Source organism: Bubalus bubalis, chromosome 18 (assembly GCF_019923935.1).
Source record: "Bubalus bubalis isolate 160015118507 breed Murrah chromosome 18, NDDB_SH_1, whole genome shotgun sequence".
NCBI lineage: Eukaryota > Metazoa > Chordata > Mammalia > Artiodactyla > Bovidae > Bubalus > Bubalus bubalis.
This window is the reverse complement of record NC_059174.1, coordinates 32,312,739-32,324,839: the sequence shown is the minus strand read 5'-3', so window position 1 is coordinate 32,324,839 and position 12,101 is coordinate 32,312,739. Positions and strand designations below refer to the sequence as shown.

The window sequence follows — 12,101 nt, the reverse complement described above, 5'->3', positions numbered from 1 at the left end:
CTCCTGTATATATTCACTGTTTTCACTTTAGGGTTTTTGCAATTTGCTGTTTGCTTTGTTTGTACTTTCATCCCCAGATATTTACATGATTTATCTGGCCCAGTCCTTTCAGGAGATATTCACACACACTCACATGAACTCACTCACACACAACATACACTTATACACAGTCACACTTACACACTTTCATTATCCTTTGTCCCTTACTGTATTTTTCTCCTTCTTAGCAATGATATCAGAGTATGTATACATCTGATTTTTTTTCTCTATAGAATGAGGGAAGAATCTTGACTCTTTCATTTACTACTGAGTTCCCAAAGGCTAGGACAGTGCTCAGCATATAGTAGGTTCCCAATACATATTAAATCTATGTGGAAATGTCACACTGTGAGAAACCTTTCCATATAAGATATTCATTCATCAAATGGTGAAGGAGGTAAAGTAAGAAGAGAGTCAAATATAGAGCTGGAAGGGTCATGACCTTGAAAGACAAAATTTGCATTTGACTTTAAAATAAATATGAAGCTACAGAAGGCTTTTAAACAGAGAAGACATTCTCTTTCTGGGCACCTGGGAGTGCCATATGTGAGCCTGAGAATGAACTCTGGGCCATTCCAAAGACATGAAAAGAGGTTTTAATTTTTTTTGAATGTGTGAAGATATGCATGGGCCTCCATCAGTTCCTGATGGGAAATGTAACTGGGCATTGTTTTCCTTTCTCACGTGTGGCAGGTGCCCCCACCCTACCACCCTGGACCCTGATATTATTTCATCATTCTTTACAGAAAACATTTCTTTGACAAGCAAGCTGTGTGGGATCTTCCTTGCATCCATTCACTGCTTTTCATGTTTTCAATCAATAGGAAGCTCAGTGTCAAACCCTTTGAGAAATTTATTGGGATTCAACGAAATCTAAAGTCTTACAGCTGCCAAATAAAAGGGAAAATAAAAATAGATATCTTCTTCTTCTAGGCGTATACCAGATGTCTGTGTCAGAAGCAGCTGTCCCAGGGGAGGAAGTGGGAAGAGTGAAGGCTAAAGATCCAGACATTGGAGAAAATGGCTTAGTCACGTACAATATTGTTGATGGAGATGGGATGGAATTGTTTGAAATCACAACGGACTATGAAACACAGGAGGGCGTGGTGAAACTGAAAAAGGTGAGTTAGGGTGAGGAGTCAGATGTGGCAGCAGTGTGGCCTGCTTTGCCAGGACAACGCTTCAGGAAACAAAGAGTTGTGGCAGATTCATTTTGATATTTGGCAAAACTAATACAATTATGTAAAGTTTAAAAATAAAATAAAATTAAAAAAAAAAAAGAGTTGAAGGCTAAAAACTGAGAATATGGGCAACTGAGGGCTGGACCTCAGACTTTGCAGCTGAGCTTTGAGCTTTTGGGAGATAACAGAACTATATTCCAGAGGGAGCTGGCAGAAGGGACTGATGATGCCTACCTGAGATTGATAGTTTTTATACAACTTAGGGACTATAGTCAATAATAATGTAATATCTTGCTATTGTGACAGATGACAATCAGACTTGCCATTTTGAAATGTATACAAATATCAAATCACTGTGTTGTACACCAAGAACTAGCATGGTACTGTACGTCAATTCTTCTTCAAAAACAAACCAAAAAACAGACTCATGGACAAAGAGATCAGATGTATGGTTATCAGAGGTGAAGGATGGGGAAAGGGGAAGTTGGATGAAGGCAGTCAAAAGGGAAAAACTCCTATTTATAAGATGAATAAGTATTAGGGATATAATTAATACTGCTGTATGTTATATATGAAGTTGTTCAGTGAGTAAATCCTTAAGAGTTTTCATCAAAAATAAATGTTTGCTTTTTCTTTTGTATCTATATGAGATGATGAATGTTCACTAAACTTACTGTGGTAATGATTTCATGATGTATTAAAGTCAGATTTTATACTGTATATCTTAAGCTTATACAGTACTGTATGTCAATTATATCTCAGTAAAACTGGAAGAAAGAGAAGGGGTGATAATACTTGCCCTGAGATTACTGATTAGTTCTTGTATGCCTTGGCACAGTTTCCTCAGGGAAAGAAAGATGTTTAGATAAATCTAGATTTTGGAGCAGCCCTCAGCATGCATGATGTTTCCTCGTTGGATCTGCCAAGCTGAGTCTATTAATATAGGTTCTCCAGAACTTTTCCCATCTCAAACATCCAAGGTCTGTTACATTATTAGGCCTTCTATGAAATGTGAACCAAACCCTCTGTTCAATTTTCTCTCAGAACTGAGCCTGAGAAACAGAAATAATGGATCTTCCCTCATAGTCAGCTAAATTGTTGCTAAAAATGTGTTCCTGGGATTAATTCACTACAAAGATGAGCTTATTGTTTATTCTTGTTTTGTTTTAATTTATTCAATTCTAAATATTGGCCAGAGACAGCCTGTGACTCATACTAACCTTTGTTTGGTATATGATGAAAATCACATAAAATAGATGGTAGTATCCCTGTGGGCAATGATACCTTAGTTTAATTAGCAGGAGGCTGGGGCTCAGACAGGTTAAATAATTTAATCCTGTTGTAATTACACAGCTAGCAATTTAAAGACATGGAATTCAAAATTAGTGTATTCTAGAACATCTTCCCACTTAAGGCATTTTGGAAATAGCTGGACCAAAAAGGTTTTATAAAAGAGAGCCAGATTGGTTTTGCTTTCAGTGTATATTCTAGTAAAACGATAACCCCCCCGCGATTTACCACTTGAGAAATCAATTAAAGTATTAAATCCATCATTAAAGTATAAGGAGTATCAAATCTGAATTGGATGATGGAATTACCTTGGTTTTAATCAAACATTCATTTTAAACTTGATTTTGTAGCCTGAATATTAAGCTCCTTGGTATGATGGGAAAGATTGGACTTGAACACTGATGAAAAAATTAATTTCAAGAATCAATAAAGAGTTCAGCTGCTGGAGAGGAGGCAAGGGTGGGATGGGAGGGAGATTCCTGGGAGGAATCTTTTAGTAAAGGGAGCAGGGAGAGATGTGTTTCAGAAGCCCACTTTTCACAACATATGAAAGCAACGTTGTTGGGTTTGGGAGAAGTATGAGGGGACCCAAAGACAAAGAAAGTAGGAGTGACTCTGTCATGAAAGAGTATGGAAGTTGGGGTAAACTTTGGATATATGGAAAAATCAACATTAGTGATGATGAATGGTATAGTCTCCGAAGCCTAATCACCAGCCACAAGGGGCTGGGATAATCACTCCCTCTGGCTTCTCCTCTGGAAAAGTAGCTGTGTGAACTGGCCTGTAGCATAGAGCTGTCAACTTGCTTTGTTAATTAATATGACTATCCCCCCTGCCTGACACTGACATACGAGCAGTGACATCAACGATTCCTGCCCGCATCCTTGGCTGTTCAAGTAATTGGGTAGTTGGTTATGCTAAGGTTGTCACCTGTTTTCAGTGTATTCAGGGTATAAACACACACTGTGTCTCTAAAATCTGAAACATTTAAGTCACCCCATGGGACTAACACATTGCAAATGAGCTCTCTGCATATGATTAATTTGCACATTTCCCCCCAATTCAATGTGTTTATTTCAGGCAAAGGAATAATCTTCCCTAAAGCACTGATGTTTAGGTTGAAAACAGAGTAGGATGTTCTTTCATTTGTAAAAGAACATTTCCTTAAACTTATAAAGTTCTAACTGTCCAGGAGGAAAAAAAAATATTGAGAGGTGAATTTAATAGAGTAAATTGATGGAAGCATTATATATTATTTAATAATATAAAAAGATGTAGAGAGACCCACCAAACTATTTTTGCCTTTTAAAAATATTCTCTAATATAGTTTTTTTTCACTTGTTTCTTAATTCATTCAACTTATTTTTCTACCAAGAGTGATTGAGTTTTTATTATTTGTCAGGCAGGCCCTTTGTGAGAGGCTGGACATCTAAAATTGAAGAAACAGAGTTCTGGTCACAGGGAGATCAGAATGTAACAGGACAGTTAAGAAAAAAAGACAATTAAAATAGAGGGGGTGTTTCTGACCCTTGAGATTGTTAACATTTCAGGACAGAGACTTCTTTGTTGTAGGGGGCAGTTCTGTGCATTGTATGGTGTTTAGCAACATTCCTGACCTCTCCTTACTTGATGTCAGAAAGCACACACCCAGCCCCACCAGCTGTGATGATAAAATATAGCTCCAGACAAAGCCTAGTATTCCCTGGGGTGAGGTACAGCAAAATCACTTCCTGGTTGAGAAGCAACTGTGATAACGCATGATAGTGTCTATGAATATGGGTCATGGATGACCACTTACAGGGAGCAGTTCTAGAGCTAAGTCTTCATAGGTGAGTAGGAATTTATCAAATGGATAAGGAGAGAAGGGTCAGAGAAAACTAGTGCCTGAAGGACTGGTCTTGATGAAAACAGGACACATTTAAGAAACTTCAGTGAGTTCAGTCTTGAGGGTTTTGAGATGGATACAGTGGGACCAGTTGAAAAAATCTTGCTGGAATTCAAGAGAGAAATTACAAAGACTGGAAGAAAGCAGAAGAGATAAACGTAAAGAATTCAAGAGTTACTTAGGAGTTATTCATGTATTGAATGGGCTTCCCTGGTGGCTTAGACGGTAAAGAATCTGCCTGCAGTGCAGGAGACCCCGGGTTCAATGCCTAGGTTGAGAAGGTCCACTAGAGAAGGGAAAGGCTACCCACTCCAGTATTCTTGCCTGGAGAATTCCATGGGCAGAAAAGAAGCCTGACTAACACTTTCACTTTCTTGTACTGAATAGCTTAGAAAATAATAAATATTTCTTGAATACCCTGTGTGAGACAGAGTAAGTGTCAGGCTTATAAGAGCACGTGAGAGAGAGAGAGAGAGAGAGAGAGAGAGAGACGGAGGAGCTGCCTTCAGAATATTGAGATGATCTCTGTGTGACTAGCTGAAGAAGAACCAGTGCAAAGTAAAAATGAGACCTGTAGGTGGCTTGGTGGACTTAGGAAAATCTGATGCTGCAATAGCTTTGACTGAGTGGGATTCCCAGTTATCACTGAGAGATGTCTTCATGGTCTCTGAGGTATTCACTTTCAAACAAATAAACTCCTTGTAAAGCAGTGAGAGAGCAGCATTAGAAGGCATTTTAAATATTTTTAAAATAACAATTTTAATAAAGCCACTTTTATGCCTGATTATGGCTTCCCCAGTGGCTCAGTGGTTAAAAAAAAAACACAGACTGCCTACAATGCGGAAGCCGCAGGAGACGTGGGTTCGATCCTGGGTTTGGAAGATCCCCTGGAGGAGGAATGGAAACCCTCTCCAGTATTCTTGCCTGGAGAATCCCCTGGACAGAGGAATCTGGTAGGCTACAGTCCATGGGGTCACAGAGTCAGACACAACTGAAGCGACTTAGCATGCACGCATGCATGCCTGATTATTTATGTTCTCTGTCCACATATATATATAGATGTGGATGTGTAACATTTAACACAGTTGCAGTCATAGAATAATCAGATGTGTTAACTTAATAACGCATCATAAATGCTTTACATGCTGTTATATAATATACATAATCATTTTTAATGACTACATAACATCCCATCCTATTGATGGACCATTATTTCCTTAATAAAATCTCACAGTTGGATTTGCTGTTTTGTGTGTATGTTTCCCAGGATTAGATATAACCCCTCAATGATGTCTAAACAACATCATGCATTTTTGAATACTGTGTGTTTTGGTTTTCTGTTAAATTAATCCCTCAGGCAGGATTTTTAGAGGTGGGATTAGTAAACTCGGGAGTATTGAGATTTTTATGGCTTATGTAGTATGTTGCTTCATATAGCTTCATTTCAACTACTCATAATATGGATAGGGAAACTACCTTAAATCTCTTTTGGAAGGAGGCAGGGAATAAATTAGAGGCAGATGCTTAAATGTCGTCCATCCATCAACTCTGCTTTCCTTTCAGCCACAGTGATTGGTGCATGCTATCACTTGGTATAGTCATTCCTGGGTGCTGGGGAGGCAGAGGTCAGCAAAGATCAACGCAACTGCGTATAGTTCTTTGGGATGCTCTTCACCCAGCAGGGGTGGGGGACAAGGGACTGCAGATGGGCAATTAAGGGGCCAGACCAATCTGTCTGGGGGAGATGGGGAGGATTTCATAAGCCTGGGATGACCACCAGAAGACAGTAAAGTTTCACCAAACTAGAAAGGGCGTTCCAGACAACCATTTGCAAAGATCTGGGGAGCTTTGCTCTAGATTCAGCAGGTACCAGTCAAACTATACTATACCAACTTTAACATTAACAAGGTTTTCCAGTGGAAACAGTGCTCTGGGTCCTTAGGCGTGTACCTAAGTCAAGTTCAAAACATACTGTTACCAGGTGAATCGATAGATTACCTGAGAGAAGAAAATTTCTTCTTGCCTGGTCTCAGAACTATCATATTCAGGTTTTTGATTTTGTCTAATAATCACAGAGATTTTTGAAAGATTGCAGCAGTCTCACACCTTCAGCCTATAAATACCATTCCTTCCTGCTGTTCAGTAACCCAGTGAAGGACAAAGAGACTGCTGGGGAACCTGGAACAGCTGGGGACAGATTTTGCTTCAAGAAAAGGGAGTGTTCTCTGAATCTGGAGAGAAAAGTGTCAAGGGTGTTGAATGCTTTTAACCTTCCTGAAACTGGAACCATCCTCAGTTAGAATTCTGTAGAATTAGGTTAGGACTAAGCCCTATGATTATATGCCCATTCAAAATAAAACTAGGCGGATGACAGCAACATGGCAGGCAGATGCTAGCCTTAAAAGACCCAACTCTTTGCAAACATTTGGGAGTTCAGCATCATTCAGAGTGCTAATTAGAAAGTTCTGTTTCCGGGCAGGAAGGCTTGTTTCTCCTCTGTGATTTTACTTTTCACCCGTTGCTGACTGATTCACAGAACCACCCCTCCTTCAGAATGTGGGGGTGCTTACTATCAGTTTCTTAATAATGACAGCCATTCAAATGTTACTTCATTTTTTTTTCACATGTGTGTAAAATCTATATTATTTAAAATTGTTTTTCTTTCAATGGACTTTTGTACAAATTTACATTCTTTTAACTGGGAAGTACTCACACTGTCCTATACCACTTGCCATAAATAGGAAGTAACCTAAAAATGAATTCAGTCCAAACAAAGTGATGTCATTCCATTCTAGCTAGAGAATTCTATCATAGTCTTTCAAAAGGGAGATTAGGAAGCATAACAGGTGTGTTAAAAATTAGTACTGAGATGTCCTTGATGTGTTTGAGAATGAAAGAATTGGAAAAGGGATAATAGTATCAGTAATGAGGATAATGTCATTCAAAAAACCCACCCACTCAAATTACCCATAAACCATGTTAAGTTGGTCCATAATCTGTTAAGTCAGATTATGGACCACTGCTGGTAAGGTTTCTAGACTTTGAGAAATGCTCTGTGGTCAAAAAGTTTAAAAATGAGACTGTTAATATGATTAAGCCAGAGTGTGTATGGGTAGAGGGGAGAGTCATCTAACAAGACATTGCTTTTTTCTCTAAAATTCATTGAGTATTTTTATTACCAAGATTCTTAGTACTTTTCAGAATGGGCTACAACATTTATTTTTGTAATGTTTTAATTCCTTTCCTTAAGTGATTTTAGTGACTGAATCGGGAAGCCTTAGTGTGTTCAGATAATGTGGTTCATTTTAGATGATGGGGTCCTTCGGAGTCTGCCATGCTCCTAGAATTACCCATTAAACACAGTCCAAGTTTTAACAATTGATTTGTCTGATTTTCTGACCAAATGGCTCAGGTAATTGGATATTGAATAGACACTGATTTTCTCTCTTTGAACAACTATTCACGCTGCCCTATAAAAACAATCAGGTCTTTCTTTTCCATTATTCTTTCAAGGAATTGGTTGTCAATCTTCTCTTCTTTTTTGCCAGCCTGTAGATTTTGAAACCAAAAGAGCATACAGCTTGAAGGTAGAGGCAGCCAACGTGCACATTGACCCGAAGTTCATCAGCAATGGGCCTTTCAAGGACACCGTGACAGTCAAGATTGCAGTAGAAGATGCTGACGAGCCCCCTATGTTCTTGGCCCCAAGTTATATCCACGAAGTCCAAGAAAATGCAGCCCCTGGCACTGTGGTGGGGAGAGTGCATGCCAAAGACCCTGATGCTGCCAATAGCCCAATAAGGTACAGATAAACTTATTTTTAAAGTCTGGATGGGGAATTCTAGAGGTAAGAGGTTTTAGGAAAGCCCTACAGGAGCCACATCCTTCAGTCTCAAGAAGGGTCCAAGTTATCATTCAATGTAAACAAGATGAAGACTTAGGAGACATGAAAATTCTACTCCAGTTATTTGGATAGACTCATTCAGGCTCCATAATTTCTGGAGCAGATTTCCTGGTTATACGAGGTGATATAACCCTTATCTTCACCTGTCTGTCTCAGAGAATTGTGGTGAAGTATAAATAATGGTTGTAAAATAATAACTGTAATTCTAATTTATTGAATACCTTTCTATGTTCCCGTTACTTCACTAAGGGGAATCAGATACATAAACTAATTTATCCTCTCAACATTATTTTATAGGAATTATTATCCCTTAAGCTGAGACAAAAACGGGGTTCTGCAGGACAAAGTGACTTAACCAAAGAACCCAGACAGTGATCAGAGGGCTCAGAAAGCAAGCCCTGTCTATCTAACTGCTGAACATGTTGAGGAGAAAATAAAGTGACCCTCAAATTTAGAGTGCTTTTCTTATCATGAATACATTTTTGTATTCATTTTGTATTCACTTAGAAAAGAAAACTAGAAAACAGAACCCTGTCTCCCCTGTCTCCCCAGCCTGAGCTAATAACCAGTGAGACTGATGATGAAGATGAGATAGTGATGAGAAAGAAGCTGACCAGAAAGAAGCTTGAGTTATACAGTCAAGGCATGTCTATATAGGGCAGAAATGGAAAGTTGTCTGAAACCTGCCCTGGATTCTAGCAGGTGTTTATACTTCCATGGCCACTCCCCTAATTCTGTTCTTGCTTAGATTCGTTCCTCTGCCTCCTCATGGTCTCCCTACCCTGAGACTACCACCTACCTTTCCATCATCCTGTAGCAAGATCCAAACATCATATCCTGCTTCAGTTAAACAACAACAACAAAAAAGTCACTGATCAAATTGTTTCTCATTGTCTCATAGTCCAAAATAACCTCAAGTCTCTCACTCAGCTTAAGCTCTTCTTCAAGCCCCTCCCCACCCTCACCCCTCAGTTACTGCTGGTCTCTCTGCTTTCTTCCTCTCCCTTCTCACCAGACTCTCAGTTGCAGCTAGACTAGGCTATTTCCTGCCCTTTTCTAGTTCCTGACCTTTGTATGTTCTTTCTTCTGGTTGGAGCTCTCTCCCTCGTCCTTTCCAGCTTGCAACATGGTACTCATTTTTCCCACCTCCACTTAGGTGTCATGTCCTCTAGGAGTTCTCCCAGGCACCCTAAGATAGATCGGATGCAGCTTCTACCTCACAGCTCTTACCATGCTGCATCACAGTGACAGCTTACACTGTGTTGCCATTGGCATACTCAAAGAGGGCCAGGGATATGTCTGTCTAAGTTATGGGTTGATAAGTTACAGCCCACAGAACAAGCCACCATCTGCATTTTGAGGAACCTCTATGCTGCTTTCCATAACAGCTGCATCTTGAACAGATATCTGAACTCCCATGTTCACTGCAGTGTTATTCACGATAGACAAGCTATGGAAGTAATCTAAATTTCCATGAACAGAGGAATGGACAAAGAAATCATGTTATATCTATACAATAGAATATTATTTAGCCTAAAGAAAGAAAATTCTGCCAATGGTGATAACATGTGTGTATTTTCAGGATAAATTCCAGTACTTTGGCCACCTCATGCAAAGAGTTGACTCATTGGAAAAGACTCGGATGCTGGGAGGGATTGGGGGCAAGAGGAGAAGGGGACGGCAGAGGATGAGATGGCTGGATGGCATCACTGACTTGATGGACGTGAGTCTCAGTGAACTCTGGGAGTTGGTGATGGACAGGGAGGCCTGGCGTGCTGCGATTCATGGGGTGGCAAAGAGTTGGACATGACTGAGCGACTGATCTCATCTGATCTGATGCTAAATGATGAATACTATGCTAAATGACAAAGGTCTATATAGTCAAAGCTATGATTTTTCCAGTAGTCCTGTATGGATGTGAGAGCAGGACCATAAAGAAGGCTGAATGCTGAAGAATTGATGCTTTCAAATTGTGGTGCCAGAGAAGTCTTGAGAGTCCCTTGGACAGCAAGGAGATCAAACCAGTCAGTCCTAAAGGAAATCAACCCTGAATATTCATTGGAAGGACTGATGCTGAAGCTGAAGCTCCAATACTTTGGCCATCTGATGTGAATAAACGACTCACTGGAAAAGACCCTGATGCTGGGAAAGACTGAAGGCAAAAGGAGGAGGTGGCAGAGGATGAGATGGTTAGATTGCATCACTAACTCAATGGACATGAGTTTGAGAAAACTCCAGGAGATAGTGAAGGATAGGGAAGCCTGGCATGCTGCAGTCCATGGGGTAGCAAAGAGTTGAACACAATTTAGCAACTAAACAACAACAACAACTGCTAAATGAAATAAGCTGGACTCAGAAAGATATAATATATAGCATGTTACTCCTATGTGGCATCTAAAAAAGTCTAATTGATAGAAACAGAGAGTAGAACAGTGGTTGCCAGGATCTAGAGAATAGGGGAAATGGGGGGGATATTGACCAGCATGGTAACTATAGTTAATAATAATGTATTGTGGACTTGACATTTACAAAGAGAGTAGATCTTAAGTGTTCTTGCCCCCACACACAGGCACAAACACACACACGAATAGTAACTATGCCAGGAGGCAATGAATATGTTAATTAGTTTGATCATGGTAACCATTACACAAGGTATACTTATTTTGAAACATCATGTTGTTAGACATTAAATACAGATTTTTTTTTATTATTAATCATACCTCAATAAAGCTGGGAAGAAAAGTAAATATATCTGAATATGAAAAAAAAAATCACAGACAATGGAGTTTTTCTATTTATACCAAAAAAAAAAAAAAATGCTGACAGAGCAGAAGGAAGTCCCAAATGTAAATGTTGTTCAGTTGCCTTTAAGTCTTTAAAGGCAGACAGTTTTTAAAGGCAGAGAAACGAAGACAGTTTTCTTGGCTCCAGACAACCCTGAGCTAGGTTATAGAAGTTAATCCTCAAACAACCTTGAGACAGTGATCACTTTAGGATCCAATAGATGGAAATACTGGAGCTCAAAGTACTGACATGAATTACTCAAAGTTACATGACCAGTCAGTATTGGAGACTGGATTTTAATCCATATCTGCCTTGGGTGGTTTACTCTGGCTGAGCAGGCACTAATGGAAAGATTTCCCAGGAAAGTTTGAGTACTGTGCTCTGTATGCAAGAAGATACATTACATAACGACTGGAAAAGGTCAGTGTTCATTCCAATCCCAAAGAAAGGCAATGCCAAAGAATGCTCAAACTACCACACAATTGCACTCATCTCACACACTAGTAAAGTAATGCTCAAAATTCTCCAAGCCAGGCTTCATCAATATGTGAACCGTGAACTTCCTGATGTTCAAGCTGGTTTTAGAAAAGGAAGAAGAACCAGAGATCAAATTGCCAACATCCACTGGATCATGGAAAAAGCAAGAGAGTTCCAGAAAAACATCTATTTCTGCTTTATTGACTATGCCAAAGCCTTTGACTGTGTGGATCACAATAAACTGTGGGAAATTCTGAAAGAGATGGGAATACCAGACCACCTGATCTGGCTCTTGAGAAATCTGTATGCAGGTCAGGAAGCAACAGTTAGAACTGGACATGGAACAACAGACTGGTTCCAAATAGGAAAAGGAGTAAGTCAAGGCTGTATATTGTCACCCTGCTTATTTAACTTATATGCAGAGTACATCATGAGAAACGCTGGACTGGAAGAAGCACAAGCTGAAATCAAGATTGCCGGGAGAAATATCAATAACCTCAGATATGCAGATGACACCACCCTTATGGCAGAAAGTGAAGAG

The 12,101-nt window shown here is 39.6% G+C and overlaps 1 protein-coding gene across 1 annotated transcript in view; it reads left to right on the top strand.

Annotated features, from left to right (window-relative positions):
* CDH11 (cadherin 11) overlaps positions 1-12,101 on the top strand; it is a 156,666-nt gene that overhangs the window by 118,311 nt on the left and 26,254 nt on the right. The window contains exons 7-8 of the mRNA XM_025268780.3: positions 973-1,160; positions 7,944-8,197. Of these exons, the coding sequence (XP_025124565.1) occupies positions 973-1,160; positions 7,944-8,197 (442 nt within the window). The remainder of the gene's footprint in view (positions 1-972; positions 1,161-7,943; positions 8,198-12,101) is intronic.